Source organism: Haliaeetus leucocephalus, unplaced genomic scaffold (genome assembly GCF_000737465.1).
Source record: "Haliaeetus leucocephalus isolate CR32 unplaced genomic scaffold, Haliaeetus_leucocephalus-4.0 Scaffold140, whole genome shotgun sequence".
Taxonomy (NCBI): Eukaryota; Metazoa; Chordata; class Aves; order Accipitriformes; family Accipitridae; genus Haliaeetus; species Haliaeetus leucocephalus.
The window spans coordinates 4,045,089-4,064,190 of NW_010972576.1; the positions used below are offsets into that span (position 1 = coordinate 4,045,089).

At 38.0% G+C, this 19,102-nt stretch overlaps 1 protein-coding gene across 2 annotated transcripts in view; it reads right to left on the reverse strand.

Moving 5' to 3' along the window:
- Positions 1 to 19,102, reverse strand: part of GLRB (glycine receptor, beta) — a 50,087-nt gene that overhangs the window by 12,073 nt on the left and 18,912 nt on the right. The window contains exons 4-7 of one of the 2 annotated variants that reach the window (XM_010586097.1): positions 15,150 to 15,379; positions 12,119 to 12,201; positions 9,274 to 9,414; positions 5,687 to 5,839 (exon numbers count right to left, since the gene is read on the reverse strand). In XM_010586097.1, the coding sequence (XP_010584399.1) occupies positions 5,687 to 5,839; positions 9,274 to 9,414; positions 12,119 to 12,201; positions 15,150 to 15,379 (607 nt within the window). The remainder of the gene's footprint in view (positions 1 to 5,686; positions 5,840 to 9,273; positions 9,415 to 12,118; positions 12,202 to 15,149; positions 15,380 to 19,102) is intronic. The other variant, XM_010586098.1, reaches the window with a different exon arrangement.

A 19,102-nucleotide genomic window follows, 5' to 3' on the forward strand; every position in this document is an offset into this window, starting at 1 on the left:
CACTCAACGTCAAACTGGGTTTCAACAAGTATTTCTCCTAACAAGGCTTCCAAATGTCACCATCAACACAAGGCTCACATCATAAGAGACAAAATATAAGCCTGATCTCAAAGAAAGATTTCCCACAGGCTCCTATGAAATGGAAATAGTAGCATGGACATTTAGAAAAAGCTAACTTTAGAAATGGCTGTCACGTGCACAAAACTTAGTTCAACCTCCCAGTTCAGAATGTTGCATTTTGGTTTTGTGAATGCTAATGATAAAAATCTTTAGTTATGAGTGGGTGGCTTCATGAAATGTAATTGGTGTCTAAAGAAAATGTTACATTTCTTATATTGGTCGCATGTGCTATCCAAAACATGAAAAATTTTGTAATTCATAGACAGATCATTTTCTTCAGATCCATTTTAAGTAACTGAGGATGTGAAAATCTTAATAAAACTGTAAGTATCTGTATTGGCCTATGAAAGTATTCAATTCTAGTTGATCATAAATAACACATCGTTCTTTTGCTACTGTTCCCATTTGGATTTTAATAAGATTGATATGATACTTTATTTGGTATTAATCTCAAATGGGCAATTTACTAGCTGCTAAAACACTGAAAAGAAAGTATAAAGAAATTATTACAGTCATACGATTTTAAAATACAAAATTTTATGACGTTTTATTTAAAATGTGTAATATCAACGTATCATTGCAAAGCTGGATTTTTTTGTCCATTGGGATAACACAGAATGGCCAGATGTGCTATCTCAGATCAGAATGACATGGCAAATACTGAATAGACAATCCTCAGTGTCCACTCTGGTCTATTTTCCATCTACTGTATCGGAAGCATTCAAGTACAAACATTCCCATAAGGACAGAAAGTGAGCATAGAATAGTCCCCTTTTAAAAAAAATTATTTTCACTGACCAACACCAGCTGTCTGGGGATGAACACTAATTATGGATCATAAGGAACTGCAATAACAAGTACTAATAAGGCTGTATTGCCTCTTAACATATACAGGACACTTCTGCCTATGCCCAGCTTGCTGTTTGCTCTCTAACAGTATACTGTATCAAGTACCACGCATGTCTATGCTCGACTTCTGAATGGCAGTCTCTATCCTTACACTGAATAACCAAATTAGCCAATGATATGGCTCAACGTCTTGAATATTGTAATTTTTTTCTTGCTAACTTTAAAAATGCTTACTATCTTAATATGCAAGTATTACTTCCATGCTTGGTGCTGAAAACATTTGTACAACCACTTCGTAGAGCTTAAAATACTAGATCTTACAATCTTGGATTTAATTTTACAAAAATAACTTACAAATTCTACTGGCTGAAAAGATTTTAGTGGAGCAATTGAGGTCATGGTGACCTGCCGCTAATTTCCATTTGTCTGGGTTCCTAGGATGAAAAGTTCATTCTCAGAGTTTGAGAAACTTCTAGGTTTCCAAGGTAACAATAAAATGAGATGGAAGCACAGAAATACTCTACTAAGCAACCATTTGCTGCCAGATCAGAGTTGGCATGGCCTTGGAGACCGTAGCACCAGAGTTGTAAATTGCACCTCTGGCAGCAGCTGCACTAGGTACCTACCTAACACAATCCAAAGCTCAAGGCTCAAACTTGAGTGAGGAGAATGAACAATTAAACTGCAAGATTACTTATTTTTATTTTTTTTTCAAAAAGAAACAAAAAAATCCCCCTTTTCTTCTCAGGGAGCACGAAAGAGAAGGGACAGAGCTCCTTCCTCCACCCTTGCAAAGTAAAGGGAAAGTTGGCCTTTCTAGGAAATACCTCTGCATTTTTGCCCCTAGTGTGGCATCCTTCTTGATGGCAAAGTTTAGCTTCTCAGTAAGGTTAGTCAGCTCCCAGACTAAAGCATGATTGTACCGAGCTACTATTTTAAAAATTCTACCTAAGGTTACATGTGGATAATATCTGAAAGTGTCAGTCCAGCAAAGCACTTCAGCACATGCTGCCAGATAAATAAATCTCCCGTTTTTGAATCCATCAAACTTACTGGCCTCAGCACTATCTCCTGGCAGTGAATTCCACAGATTAATTATGTGCTGTATAAAATAGCATTTTCTGGTTTATATTACTGCTTCAAAAATATCTGGCTTCATCTCACTAATGTTATTGAAAAAGGTAATATTCTGTCCTGCTTTCCTTATAATTTGGTATCTCTAATACATTCTCTTCTCTCATTAAACTTCATAAACTAAAAGACATAATCTTGCCAATCCTTCTTCATACTACAGTTTTAACATGTATCTTTACATCTTTCCTTCAAGACCCTACATTTGTTACGATTTTATAAAATGAAATAACTAGAACTAAGACAGATCTGAGGACAGGAGTGACGGTGGGGGGAGGGGCATGCCCGGCTGCAGACCTAGCTGTCCTTTGTACGTGGGGAATATATCTCTGATCACTACTCCAAGCTTTTAGTTACCCTGTTGTACCCCCCCGTCTGCACTCTGGACTACTGCTCCATGCCATCAGGCCGCTGCGGGGGCACAGAAGTCTGATATCCCTTCAGATCCCTACAGCTCCACGGAAGATCTTACTCCCTTTGGGGATCACATGGCAGTGAAGGAAAGAAAGGAATTTTTTAAATGGATGCTGGCACGCTTTCCACCTGTGAAGAACTGAGGACAGTCCCATTGGGCTCATTAAAAGGTGAAATACAAGCATCTAATTAGACAGAAGCATTCAGTGGTATCAGCCTTTGTGTTGCATAGCCACAGCTGTCCAGACACCAGTCCTTTGTGGACTTCCCTACCACCAGATGATCTAGTTGGGTGAAATGAGACAGGTATAAACAGGGCTTGCAACTTATTCAGTTCCTACATGGACACAGGCTTTTTCTTCAAACAAACATCCTTTTCCCAGAACATCAATCAGTCTACAAAAACATATTCTGCTTACTGGCTTGCAAAGTGTCTGGTATTCCTAAATCACCTGGAAACTTCCGAGATGCCTTGCCATGGGGAGCAGTGGCCCACTATACTTAACTGTAGGGATGACTGCATTAAGATATTAAGTAAATCTGTAGTAGCTTCTCATCTGATGAGATCTGTATCTAGCCTTTGAGAGTGTAGAGGCCATTGGTAACACTTTCTTGGGATTAGATATCATTCATTTTACACACACATGTTAATCTTGTTAGATTTCAAGGTCAACTATCTCAAGGATGTAGCTAGAAGAGCAAGTTTGTTGCCCTCCTTCAAATTGGAGACACATAACTCTTACCCCAGTGACAGTGTTAACAACTTGCGTTACTAAATACTGACTCATGACTAAAGGATTGTCAGATTTAAGGTTTTTTGCTTCTCTGGGGATTCAGGAAAAGTCACATAGCCAGGCCAATGGTTAGTACCTTTGAAAATGCACTATTTCTGAAATGCTAATACATAAAAGGAGCCAATAAACACTTACAATAAATGAAACAAACAATAAATAAGCATGCATGTTTAGTCACAAAGACATCCATGTTACATAAATCAGCACTATGCCTCTTATAAATCTAATTAATAAGCCTACCTGGTTGGCTATTTGAAGTGCAGGATGATAAAAGTGGAAATACAGGTCAGGTTTTGATCATATTGGAGCTCACTATATGAAAAATATTTCCAGTTCTTGCTTCTATCTTTTTATTTTAATGCAAGCTACATTTTCCCCACACTTCTTTTCTTAAAATGTCTTGTGTTTCCCATTATGGAATGAATCCTTGCTACTTCTCAAGGTAAGAAATTATATTTGTTACTTGCTATCAAACTAATACAGATTGTGACTCCTCCCCAAGTAACTATTAATATTTTTAAAGGTCAAAAAAACCCCCACCTGATTTGTATTCTGAAATAGACCCCTAGAAAAAAGATACAATAAATATAATGAAATAGTGGGTTTGTTACATTTAATCAGAGCAAGGTAGTCAACTGTGGTTCACAAGCCAGAAGTAGCACTCCAGTCACGGCTCTCCAGATTTTACAATAGAATAGACTATTTCAGTTGGAAAGGACCTAGAACGATCATCCAGTACAACTGCCTGACCAATTTGGGGCTGCCCAAAAGCTAAAGCATGTTACTAAGGGCATTGCCCAAATGCCTCTTGAACACTGACAGACTTGGGGCATCGACCACCTCTCAAGGAAGCCTGTTCCAGTGTCTGACCACCTCTCGGTAAAGAAATGCTTCCTAATGTCCAGTCTAAACCTCCCCTGGTGCAGCTGTGAACCATTCCCACGTGTCCTGTCACTGGATACCAGGGAGAAGAGATCAGCACCTTCCTCTCCACATCCCCTCCTTAGGAAGTTGTAGAGAGCAATGAGGTCGCCCCTCAGCCTCCTTTTCTCCAAACTAGACAAGCCCAAAGCCCTCAGCCGCTCCTCACAGGACATTTCCTCCAGCCCTTTCACCAGCTTGTTGCCCTCCTCTGGATGCATTCAAGGACCTTCACATCCTTCTTAAATTGTGGGGGTTTTGCGGCTCTTAGTTTATTTTGCCTGTCATATCACTGGAGGAGGACTAGGCATGGTAGGTGACCTGAGATGGGAGTAATGGGGCTCAGGCCAGGGGTACATGGATGCTTTTCCACCTAACAAAACTCAGCACCGTTCCTGCTCCAGCTAGCTCTTAACAGGGATTTCAGCTACCCACTGCTGTAAGACTCTGCAGATCACAGACACAGATTGGTAAGGTGATGTGGCAGGTCCTGACTCCAAGGGTCTCCCATGCTTATCGACACACATTCATGCACGTGAAGCTGCACAGGAGTCATGTCCTGTGGGGGTGTGGAGGTCCAAGTGTGGGTGAGTAGTTTCTGAGGAAGGCAGGTGGCTGGAGGGATTCTGCAACTGCACCCCTGGGGTCTTGGAAACAGGTGCACTGAACCTCCTGGGACATGGAAAAGATTTGGAGAGTATGGACTTGGGGAGGTGGGAGTGCCAGGGAAAAGGGGAGCACAGGGGGGGCCAGAGCATGGGGCAGGAGAGGTCATGGCATGGGGAAGGGAATCCAAATAGGAGAATCATTGAGCTCTTGGGGTCAGCAGGTTTGGCCACCCCAGAGTTGGAGTTCCATGTACAATCCAATTAGTCAAGATAATATTGTTTGGATTAACTCCATGTCTTACTATTTCATAATACATGAAGGGCCCGCATACTGCGCGGTGCTGAGCAGCATGAATGCACGAGCCTGAAGTACTTGCATGAACTGAGCCCCTAATGAAATAAAGCCAATCAGGTAACAAGGATGCTAATTCTCTTCCAGTCATCATTCTGTTTCTATTAATTCAGAAAAACTCCTCCAAGGGGTAGCTATGTAGAGCCTTACCCATCATCCTGATTTCTTACTGATTATTCAAATGTTCAACTTCCTATAAACTGCATATTGCCACAGTGTCTGCAGCATCACCTGAACGTGGATAAGATCAGATTTGTCTGGGTTGAGAGAAGCAGAGACAGTGTGCTTATCACACAAACGCTGGAACCATTATCAAGCAAAGTCTTAATGTGGAGGTGGATTTTACAGTACTAGGAATGAGGAGGTTTCAGTGAAAATGATGAGCAGATAATGGAAGTGAAGTTGCTTTCAGTGTCCAGTGTCATGTTGTCAAAGCAACTGAGAATGACTCAATGGCGTTAAAGTGGATTGTGACGGTATGCGTAAACGCAGGTTACCCAGTGGGACTCTTGCAGCACTTGCATCAGGATTGATCCAAAATGACAGCCAGGACAGAACAACAATTAGCAGTGTAGGAGCATAAACACCCATCATGTAAAATCCAACTTGTCTTCTTAAAGTGAAGATTACTTCTACACAAGTGTAATAACCTTTAAAGAAATAAATGCGTTAATGTTTAATGTGCTTTGCAGGTCAACCTCTTCCGATCCGTATCTTCCAGGCTTTTTTTCTATTTAAGTTAAGAGCAAAAGTTCAAGGATTTGATTTTCTTTATAAATGCAAAGAGTTCAATTTGAAAAAAATACTGTTCAAAACACAGATCTATATAACCACCAAGTGTGGTCAGGCATGTGGTACTCTCTGTGCTCTGTAAGGCACCCTCCACCTTTTCACAGCGCATCAGTAACAGGCAGTTAAAGTGACTCCCATCTTGATGCTGGCTTCAAGATGCAGTCCAGATAAAACTAATGGGGTCTAGCAGTCATACTAGCTTAAGCTCATCTGAAAATCCTACTTAGCATTAATTTGTGCAAAAGATAGAATAAAGAAATATTAGCGTAGAGAGTTTAGAATGGAAAGAGGTGATCTGAATGTGACTAAGCAGAGATTACCCCAGTACTGAAAGCTGGTACAGGTGACTTCTAAAATTGGTAGAGACTTTTTAAAAAAGACTCTAAAAATACTGTAAATTTTAAAAATAAGGAATACTGCCTCAAATCTTTTAAAAGAGGATCTAAAGCACACAAACATTTCAGAAGATACCTGTTAAGATGAATTCAATAAAAAATAAAGCTGCAGATACTAGAGGTTTTGCTGGAGATAACAGATGGATCAGGAAGTCCGATAACCAGAACACAAATTCTGTTCACATTTTCACTCAATTGGTAGACCTGGCATTTTTATGTTAATATTAACACTATAGCATTGTAAAAACAACTTCATAAACTATTCTATCACAACAAAAAGGCATTCCTATGTTATATTACAACAATTCCAAAATACAGATCAGTCTATATCCATCAATCAAGTTGGTGGAAAGCTGATTTAGAAGATAGAATCTGTCAAAAATATATCTATTTATCTTCTATATTTTATCAATTAAGTGCCATAGAATGATAAGTTATCTTAAAAGTGCTGTTTGGGCATACAATAACCAAAACAACATAACAATAAAACATTAAGGAAAAATTTCTCTGGGTATAAGACACTATACAGTATTTTATAGTTCATTCTATCCTCTTCAATGATCTGTTGTCTGACAAATTTCCCCTCTATAATTTCTGAAGAGTTTCCAGATACTCCTAGGTTTTATTTTCAAATGAAGGATGACCTTCAAAATCATTATTTGTTTGCTTTATGCCAGAAATGCATTCTGCATGCCTTTGAATCATCTTTCATCAGACAGAGAATAGTATCTACTGCTCTCACCATTCAGCTCACAAGGATCTATTTGGATCTGTCATACATATTGATAAACAAAGAATAGGCAATTTGCAAATTTAAATATTCAATTTATTGTCACAAAAAGTCACCTCAAATTTCTTGACCCTCTTTCTACTTAGGTAGGTATGATAAAACTTCAGTTGACGTAAATTGGCAGTAAAGATTAAGTTCTTCGCAATTGGCAAGAATCTCCTACATAGGCCATAATTTTGAAAAATATCTTCTACATGCAACACTGCCTCTTGATTACCTGTGAAATCCTTAACTGAATTAATTTTAACTATGTGTGCAAAATCTGCTTTTTAAAATACCTTCAATATAAGAATTTAAAGTAAATCAAACAAATACTGATTACTGAAAACACCCTTTAAAAATACTTCAGAGTACTAAAATATTCCATTCACATTAATGAAGCATTAATTCCAGTCTTGATTATGAGATTAGCATGGATGTTCTTAATTTTTAAACAAAAAGGATTCACAATAAAAGAATTAGGAAAACTTTAAAAAACTTCATGTTGTCACTCTACCCCCTCCGATGGTTCTCTCACGTTCTTTCTTCAATGTTCAAATCACATACACACACACACAATGTGACCATTTTACTGAGCATTTTGCACAGTGTCATTTCAACTTGTGGTCACAAGGTGCCGAAACTTGAGAGAACACTACTGATTTTCCTTCCTGTTTAATGGTAAAGTGTACAATTCTTAGATTTTTTTCTTTAAGGTTCCTAAAAATACCTAAAATATCGAAAGACTTTTTAGATGTTTAATTTTAGATTTAGGGCAAAACTCAAAATGATCATGATAACTTCAATAACAAGATAGCAATCTTGAGTAAGTATTTCCTTTTTCCCTCAGAGAGAATGTAAGTATTCCAACTTTTCCATTTGTATAACTTTTATTTTGGAATTGCAAGATCCAATCCTTTAACATTTCACTACTTTACAGCCTATTTTTTTCAGTAAATTCATTGTTTAATAAAGAATAAAATATTTTTCTCACTGCTAAGTAAGCTTCTACCATATCCTGACTTAGATTTGAATGCAATCACTGCCAATTGTTAGTTGTGCTTTCACAAATGCAGAATTTTCCTGAGGAGAGCTAATTTCATATTATTACAAAAGGTAAATCACCTGGGATGCTGAGTTATGCAGTTAGGCTAAGAACTCCCTCATTTTGCAGTTAAAAAACAAACCCCATTTCAATTTTCATTATCTTTTTCAAGTTAAATTCTTTAACTCTGAGATCTCCTAAGGTTACTTGAGATCTCTTCAGACTTGGGATCTAGCTCAGAAGTAACTGCAAGTAACAGACCCTCAACTTCAGCTGAATAGTCAATGAGAAACTTGCAGGGGATCCTCAGAAGCTGCAGCACCACAGCCATCCTCACTGAGTTTTAATGGGAGGTGTATTCATATGATGTAAGAGCACTCACTAAAATACACCCTGCTGACTTCTCTTCTTGTAGAAAGTCTTGTGGTTGCCACAGTATGTGAGTACTTTGGATATAATTATAAGCAGGAATCAATCAAGGTGGAAAAGATAAATCATTAGAAGCCAGAGTACAAAAATCATTGGATAAATTTGTGCCTAAACTCAGAAGATAATCATAGGATGAAATAAATACAGGGCCAAAGATTGTAAGCAGCTTTCTATAATGACAGACTTTCCAAAACACTTAGAGAAAGGAAGAACCTGCAGGGTGAAGCATGTGAAGTTACACTCTAATACTATCCAATTCTGGAACAAAAGTTGGACCAGAAAACCAAAATCATCCTACATTGCTGCAACTGGCATAATTCTATGTGAACATCCTTTCCGAAAAGTTAGACACTTACAAGCATAAATGGGTATTAGGACTATAGAAACAAAATGGTGCTAGTAAGATCACAAGACATGTAAGCAAAACCAAGACAAACATTTAATCTCATCTTCAACCTAGATGTTTCTACATTTGAATTAGTTTGCAGTAATCACATATGATAGTTACTATTATATGAACTACTTGTTAGTTAAAAGTAATCTATTTTATCCCATGAAATGTAAGGCATGAACAGGAATATTAACCATTAACTATAAACAGTAATTGAAGGAAGCTTTAAGTTTTTTACCAAGGAAATTACTTATATTACCTACCTGTGCCTTTATAGTACTTGGTACAGTTACCATATTCGATATCCTCCTTTTTAATATCAAACTGAGGCAGAGCAATTTTCTCCAGCTGTACAGGATCTCCAGACTGCCAGATAAACCGTAAGTCATCAGTTGTGTAACCAACTACAAGAACAAAATAATAATAATCGTTTAAAGAACCATCTCAATCAGAGTAAGCTCTGCAAGAAAATCTAGCATACATGTATTGTATTTCTTTCACTCTTTTTCTTTCTATATCCTGTTCAAAGAACTAAATACAAAAATTAAATAATCCACAACTGAATTTTTATGTAGGCCTAAATTAGGACTTGGTGGGTGGAACATTACATTATCAGCAATATTACACTGATTAACAGGTGTTTGTTACAGTGCTTACTGTTTAAACAAAGCAAGCAAAGCTCTGTTCTCCACAGCTTTGAAGTCTTCGTACTCATTCATACTCTACTTCAGCAAAGCACGAAAAATATACTGAGCTTTAATAGCACTCACAAGTCCTAGTAACTTCAAAAGAATTTAACAACTCAATTACTGTGATGAATCTTGGGTTTTGTGTAAAACAACCTTTCTGCTTAGTTGTTCAGATTAAAGGCCCTGATTCATGAAAGCATTGCCATTCAGGAAATACTTGACCAGGAATTTAGATATGTAGTCCTACTGAAATCAGTTCAGTGCCTTCATGATCTCCTGAGTATGGACAGGCTTCAGCATACATGTGAGTGTCTAAATCATGATACATACAACACCACCAAGTGAGAGGCAGTGAAAGGTAAGCTCACAATATTCAAGCATAAAGCAATATTGATTAAATATGCATAATCATAATTATGATTTTACATGCCATTTTTCTGCTACCTTCTGTTTATTAAGGATTAACTTAATTCAAACAGAGATAATGTGTGTTAAATGGGAACAGAGATGGGGAAACAAAAAGAATGGGAGTTGGAATGCAGCGTTTTGCAATTCAAAGCCTCTGAAAATTGTGTAAAGAACTATTCTTTTTTCTGGAGGCATTAGATTATTTTTTTTACCTTTGAAAAACAGCTGTGACTAAAAAAGGTAAATCGTTTATAAGCTAACTTCTGTAAGATTCACAACTTTATAAAAATCACAATGTCTCAAAACTCCATGATGGAAGATAATATAAAAAAAAATTAGATGTTTTAATGCTTCATTCATAAAATCAGTCTCACCCCCTTACAACACACAGCAAATCACAAAACTGCCAAGATCCTTTATAGTAACAATTACTGGACAGTGAAATTTTTGTCTATAGGGAACTGGGTATCATAACTGCAGACACAAGAACAGCTTAGTAAAAACTGGTGGCCTTTTTCCTTTTGGAAATCTAGCAACTAGAAATAAAATATTGAGTTGAAAATAACTTAAGTAGAATAAAACTGCCAATGGCTAACAGGGAAAGCAAGCCCACTGCTGGAACTGGAGGGACAGACAGAAAGTCATGGGTACCATTCTTACTTTTGTCAACTGAATTAAAAGGTAGAAAGAAGAAAGTTTAGTGCACACTGCCTTTCTAAAGGAGCAAATTCCTCCTGAATTTGAATATATCAATTTAGCATGGAGAGAGACAATAAGGTTGTTTAAATAAAGTTACTGATAATTTTTTTATGAGTAGCTCTTCCTTGAATAACTATGCCCTGCAATGCTTGTAAAGCAACCCAGACTGAGAAAGCTTGAGCAAACTTCCATTAATATTACCATCTAATTCCAGTTTAACCCCAAACTGATTTGGGTTTACTATAAGAGTTTACTTTAGCTCATGTACATACATATTAGTGATGGGCAAAACTACTATGGACATACTACCGTTCTAAAGGTAAATGCTGGCAATCAATGACAAAATTGTAAAGCTCTGGTATCATTATTAATATTATTATTACCGTTGTCCCCACTGGGATGCCCTGCTCAGCTTTGATTAACCTTGCTGTTTCTTCACTTTTGTCTTCCCTTCCCTGACAGCACCTTCCCCACCAGACCTGGTGGAGTAACAACTGAACAAAGTTTTTGTCCAGGAGCTGGCCAGAGCAAGCCACCTTCCTTCTCTCTGCTCCATGCTTGTCCTTACTCAGAAAAAAAAAAAATTACAATGAAAGTGGGATCACCAGGGGTCAGAATGTTGGGAAAAGGCTGTAATTGAGTAGGCTCCCTTGCACTTGGAGGGCAGGAAAGAAGATGGGTTTCAGAAACATTTTGGCTGCAACTTCCAGCATGGCATGAAGCCCTTCAGAGGTGAGACCTGCCTGTCCCTTCATAAAATCAAATCACCTAGAGACCAGGGAAGGATTGGTAAGGGAGAGATGCCTGACTACATCCACAACACACCTTGAAACCACTTTCAAAAGGTTTCATACTAAATGCTCTCAATGTATTGGCATCAAATACTTTTCCTTTGGTACCGTATCAAACAAGTTTAAAATGATACCATGCATCATCAGTTCAAGGGGATAAATTGGACCCCAACAACCTACAAAGCAACACAGGTTGTGGAAGTTAAAACTACCTGGAAAACCATGGATTCTTTTTTCCAAATGATATGTGTTTCCATTTTATTAAGTTTATTGTAAATGTTTTTATAAAACTCATCAGTTGTCATTATGTTTGATAGCAAAAGCTAAAAATAGAGTGTCTGGTGTCATAACCGTAAGAAACATTTTTGATAGGGAGAAGTACATTGGTAGGAACCAGTGAATATTAATTTCAAGATTCATTAAAAATGTTGACATGAGCAATACAGAATTGATCATTTTTTGTTTGATTCTCAGGCATGCCTAGAAGGCAACTGTTTTTATGCACAGACTGATTTACATACAGCTTTCCAATTGCATCTTGCAGCGCTGTGTATCCATAGGAAACAAGGTCAAGTCCAAAGGGCATGACAGAGTAATAGACAATCTGAAAATACAGAAATTGAATTTAAAAACAGTTTGAGCTGCCATGTAAGTAGTAGATGGCAATAAGAAAAAAAATCACAGGTGTTTGTTTTCAGCTTCTAAAATAGCAGAAAAAATTAATTAAACTTATAATAAATAGCAGTTTGAAATTGAGCTATCTCTGGTAGTCCAATAATAAATTTTTATAGAGAGTTTTAAACACACAGTAGTTCACAAATTAGAGAACTACTAATACATGACAAAATACATGTAAGTCATAAAAATAACTAAACCAAAGTTCCATACAGAACAGAGTCCTGTCTCCAGCAGTGGCCAACGGCAGACTCCTGAAGAAGACTATGACACTACAGCAATCAGGAAATTATATTTCACCAGATATCCAGCAGTCTCCCAAAAGCTGCACCTCAAGGACTTCCTAAACCAGAAGTGATGCTTCAGTATTTAAGGAACCTCGACAGATTTTTTTTGCCTCCAAGAAGCTGCTCTGCTTTCAGTTGCTTTCTGGAATCCGTGTCAACTTTAATCATGCACAGCATCCTGCAGCAAGGAATGCCGTAGCTAAGCTGCACACACTCTAATCATTTACTTTTATCTATCTGGAGCCTGTCTCATAGTTCTTTTACTGGAAAAGAAGGTGAAAAATCAATGTCCATCCATTCTCTCTGTGCTATTCATGATATAGAGACCTCTGTGCTACCACCTCAATTATCTTGTTTTTTCTAGTGTGAAAAGTTCTGCTTTGCTTAGCTGTTATTCACAAGGATGCTGTTCCATGCCTTTGACCATACTTGCCTGCCTTCTTGCAGTGGGAAGACCAGAACTGCACCTTGTATTCAAGATGCAAGTATAGCATGAATTTATACAGTGGCATGACATTCTCTTTAATCCCTAATACTTCCTAGAATTCAATTCACTTTCTCAACCAGTACAGAGCCATTAGCTGACATTTTCAGAGAACTAGCCATTATTACCCAAAGGGTGTTTTCCTAGCTGGTAATAACCACCTCAAAACCAATCAGTTTTTATATAAAGTTAAAATAATTATTTCCCACATGCATAATTTTCAGTTATTTACACTGAATTTCATCTCATACCTTGTTGCCTAGTCATTAGATTAATTTGTAATTCTCACTGTTTTCTCTTACCTTTACTATCCTGAATATTTTGGCATCATCAAAAGTGCCTGCCAATTCAGTTTTCAAGATGATTTATGTTGAACAGCACAGGACCCAGAAGAGATTTTTCTGTGGGACTCTACTGCTCACTTCCCCTCATGTAAGCACCAGCTGTTTACTCCTACATTCAGTTTCCTAATTCTTAGCTGTTTATGCAGGCAACAGCTTTCTCTCACATACATTTTATCATTCACATATTTTGATAACTGGAGATTCGTTTATATGGGTAATATCTCTGTAAACTGAAAATACAAGGCATCGCAATTATATATTTTTAAAAATTAAAATCTTAGTAGCATGTCACCAAACCTCAGTGCCTCAAAAAATTAATCTTACCTGCATACATATAATTTATGAAGATAGTGTATTATTAAAATCCACAGAATATTTTTAGAGGACAACATCAATTTCAAACTTTACTGAATTTGGTTATGTTATTTGGAAGTTACAGAGAAGAATTTTTCCACCAGAAACCCTTCTATTAGTATTAACTCAATATTCACTATTCACTAATCTAACCTATTGCCCGAAATAAGCTCATTTATGAACAGCTGCAACCTCAAAAAATATTTGAAAAAAGTATCAATGTTTCATTTAACATTTGCTGTTTCAAATGAGAAGTTTCTTTTATAGCTGAAAGTGATTTTCTATTTTGAAATATTAATTTCTACAGACTTCAAAACCTGCTACAGGAACAACTGAAATCAGAACCAGGACCTTCAGAGTGAGCCAAATTAAATGCTTTGATTGCCCAACATATTTTCTTTTCTGATCAATATCTGCAAAAGTCTTGAGACTGAGTTTTCTCATCCTTATTTGGAAGGGGCAAAAAAGAACCCAGAGTCTCCCACCTTCTTTCTTTTTTCTAGCCAATTCTAGTCCAGGACGAAATAGGTCATGTGACCATAACTTCAGAAGTGATTCCCTCTTAACGGTAAAGTTGCAGTATATTCAGGTAATCATTTTTTCCTCTATCAGGGCAATATGTTCCAATTCACACCAGAAGAAAATTCACTCACTGTTAGGAAACTGAGCCTAATCTCTACAAATCATTGTGTCTATTAACTCTCCAGATCTGTAATTCACTGTGACATCCTTTTTAATCAACCAATTTGCTATTTTCAGTGGATGATTATTTTTATGGCATGGTGTATACCTTCGATAAACCAAGTGAAACCACGAAAAAGTATGCATTAATTGCAATGAAATTAAACAATATTTTGGGGTCTTCTGAAAAAAACTACATCCAGTAAGGCACAGAACTTAATCAGGATTATGTCCCAGTACTTTTACAAAAAATTTATATTCACAAATTTTGTAATTTCTGCCTTTCCCTATACCATTAGTAAGTAATCATCATTTTCTTTAGCTGACATAGAAATTCAAGTGGTGTGCAAATTATATTGTTTTGCTGAAGGCTTTACTTCAGATATCTTATCCATTTCATTGTGCTTCCAGGAATCTAAGCAATTATCAAAAGGGTTTAAATTTTGCTTCCAATAATACTAGTTTACTTAATGTGTTAGCTTAACATGACATAAAAACGTACATACACTTCAAATTTCTCGTACCTGCTGTGCTATCAACTGACAAGTTTTAAAACATCTTCATCTGATTTCTTTACACACATTTAATTTATTGTAGTATTGTTTACAAACTGTCATATAAATGTAAATATTAGTCATAAACTGTATTACATTACTAAGTCTAACACAGCATATATATCTCATATCAAGTCATTTGAAAAAACAGTAGTAATATATCTATAAAATACCTCATGCTGACTAGGACATCTCCATCCCGAAATATAAAAAGAAGGATATTTTCTTGTGTGACATCATGGAAGTTAGCATTTTTTTCATTTGCAAAGAATAAGTCTGGCTTCCAAAGACATTTAAACATAGTTGGGTCCACTGTCAGCGTATCTGAACCTCTCCAATCATTGGGCAGTTTGAGTCTGGGGTCATTCCACTTCTGTCTTAGAAAGATGTTGACTCTATAATCCTGATGGGAAGAATACATAAATATTAGACTAGCCAAAACTCTAGCCAAAAACCCACGGGGAAAGAAAATGATTCTATCAGACTCTGAAGAGAACAACAATTTATGCCCTGATTTTTCTATCACAAAGATGGTCATCACTGTTCAAATGACATTAATAAGTGTTAAGGTTAATAGACTTTACTACAAATAGGTAGATGGTGTCTCACTCATGTTTTGAATATAGTAACTTTCTTTAAAAAAAGGACCAAACTGTCCCCCCCGAATCATTTTTGCATCCCCTTGATAGTAGCCCCGTTTCCTAGGCGCAGAGAAAAGCATGCACCAGGGCAGAGGGAGGCCATAGCTCTACTACCCTAAACTGCTGCAGGCAGCAGGCTCGGTTATCACTTCTGTCAGGATATTCTGTGAGTGTAAATTCCAGCTTATTCTCCATTTAGGTTAAGTGGCACACTGATGGCAAAATATTACACTATAAAAGCAAAGAACAGACCAGGTAGATAATAGATTTTACACTACACACCCAGAATACAGCTTCAGACCCTGTAACAGTTATTTGGGACTATTTTGGTAAATGAGGCAAACTGATGCCAGCTTGCGACACAAGTACTGAGGTAGCCTGTATGAAAGCAGAAACAGAATAGGTCTCAAAGAGACAAAATCAAGGCTTTACACAGAGGAAACTTCCTTCTGGATTCAGCAGGACTCTCGCTTAAGGATGGACAGTAGTAGAGCCATGCTCAGTGAGAACCTAATTTTGCCTTTGGGAATTGGAGTAGCATGTGTCTCAGGGCAAAACGATACCCACATGTTGTTCTGTCCTTAGTGAAAGCTGTGTGCATCCAAAGGAAAAATCTGACCCAGTATGTCAGTTATGATTTTTCAGTCTTACCTCTAAGTCTTTTTGCTTTTTACATTTACATTTAAGTCAGTGCCTCTTTTTTATGTATATGTAAACTAGGCAGATCACATACAGAAAAAGAATAAAGGTATTGTCAAAATAAAGTAAAAAAAAAAAACCACAAATAAACCAAAATTCTATATGTAAGATAACTTCTATCTCCAGTCATTCTAGTTGTCTTCTATGGTGTGTTTTGTTTCTTCATAATTGTCTATTAGGTACCAAGCATCCCGAGATAAAGGCTGCTTCTTTTAAAACAGTGAAAACACTGCTACTGCTTTACAATTACAGCAAAATGCTAGAAATCAGTGAGTTCTCAACATATTTTTGGTTTGTCAATGTATTCTGCATAACAGTCTGATTTTATAAAGTTGTTTATTTTACACATTAGTGCCCTCTTTCTTACACGTTCTTCTGTTGATACAATGTGAGTTGTCTTCTGCTGTACTGCAACGTATACAGTTACAGCCCAAAGCAAATGCCATGTTGAGAAAGTCATGCTAACTCCAGCAAGGAGTTCACTTGGCTAAGACCTCATGCAGAATAATTTACCCTGTTGATTTATCCCATTAATTGGAATACGGTGCCCACTCTCCCACATCCAGTCCACCAGTCAGATTAGCCCAGGTATTTCTTTATTACGCTATACTGTGTAATATTTTGCTTTACTGCATTGTAAGGAAAAACAAAGCATCAAAACTAAGTAGAAAGAACTGAGGCAATATTTATTAATAAGCATAGTTCTGAGAGATGTTACTGGCTGGCAGTTTGTTTTTGAAAAAATATGTAGTCTGACTCTGATTTATACAAAGACCTATATTATCTTGTCAAAGTAAAGAAGAAGTATAAAATAATAGTTAACATGAAATGACTTCGTACTGGAAGGCTCTCATAGAGAAGCTTCAGAACAGGAGGGAATTCAGGTCATTATCTCAGAAAGCATTTTTTCAATTTTACGTATATAATTGAAAATTTACTTTACTTGCTTCTTGTTGAAGTTCCCATTCCATATGCACTTCTTGTCTCAGTGAAAACAATTACTTTAAACCATATGAGATAAATACTGCATACCGTTCATGCTCACAAGCATTACACTATTCATTACACCAAAAGTAATTTCCCCATAAACAACTGCACTACCCTAGTTTTAACAAAATAAGATGCCTTCTCAAAGCCATAGGCAAATGATAAGCAGTGTCTACCACTTGCCTTCAGCTTAACCATTCAGAAGGAGATGTTTATATCACTGAAAAGCAGAATGCACTGGCAAAATAAGAATTGGCAGTAAGATCAGGTGGATGCTATTTTATTTCCTTCCTTGCTCTCTTACAAATGAACTTAAATATACCAAACAACAGGACGTTGTGACATTTTAAGAACTTGATTCTGTTCCCATTTAAGTAAATGGAAGAAAAATCCCATTAACCTAAAATAGGTAGGTTCAGACCTACCTAAAGGACTAGAAACTTATGACAGGGAGTACTTGGAGAGAAAGGCCACCACATACTTGAGACAATACAGAAAATGTAGAAGGAAGCAAAGAGATGTCAGGATACAAAACTGCGGTTAGCCAGACAATGATGTGCAGAAGGGCTCTTCTTAGAAGAATATGAACTATTACAGCATCTGGTAGCAGTATAGATTATGATCTGGTAAAAATCTATTTTGAAAGAAGTCTGCAACCAGTTCTCTCAAATTTTGGCAACGAATTTTAAGATTCAGTATGTGCACTACAGTTAGGTTCAACGGGTTGAAGAAGTGGTCTGCATGAAGCACATGGTCTTCCTCCTATACATTTTACAAACATTCTTTAAATATTGCAGAATGATCAGCATTTTATAATAAAGGAGAGTCAAATAGCAATTGTCGTGGTTTAAGCCCAGCTGGTAACAAAGCACCACAAAGCTGCTCACTCAGTCCTCCCACTCCAGCCCGGGTAGGATGAGAAGGAGAAAATACAAAGAAAAGCTCGTGAGTCAAGACAAGGACAGGGAGGGATCACTCACCACTTATGGTCACGGGCAAAAAACAGACTCAGCTTGGGGAAGAAACAAAATCAATTTAATTTACTACCGATCAAATCAAAACAAGGATAATGGGAAGTAAAACCAAATCTTAAAACACCTTCACCCCACCTGTCCCTCCTTCCTGGCTCAACCCCACTCCCGTTTCTCTCTACCTCCTCCTCCCCAGCGGCGCAGGGGGACGGGGAATGGGGGTTGGGGTCAGTTCATCACACCTTGTCTCTGCTGCTCCTTCCTCCTTAGGGGGAGGACTCCTCACTCTTCCCCTGCTCCAGCGTGGGGTCCCTCCCACGGGAGAAAGTCCTCCATGAACTTCTCCAACATGAGTCCTTCCCATGGGCTGCAGTTCTTCATGAACTGCTCCAGCGTGGATCCCTTCCTCAGGCCGCAGTCCTTCAGGCACAGACTGCTGCAGCGTGGGTCTTCCCATGGAGTCCTGGCCATCTTGGGGGGCATCCCCCTGCTCTGGCCTGGGGTCCTCCCCGGGCTGCAGGTGGGCATCTGCTCCCCTGCTCCCCTCCGTGGGCTGGGGACACACAGCCTGCCGTCTCACCAGGGGCTGCAGGGGCATCCCCTCCTCCGGCGCACCTCCTCCCCTCCTTCCTCACTGACCTCGGTGTCTGCAGAGGGGTTCCTCTCACATTCCAATCCCCTTACTCACTGCCGGTTCCCCTTCCTAAATCTGTTCTCCCAGAGGCGCTACCACCGTCGCTGACGGGCTCGGCCTGGGCAGAGGTGGGTCTGACTCAGAGCCAGGGAAGCTTCTAGCAGCTTCTCACAGGAGCCACCCCTGCAGCCCCT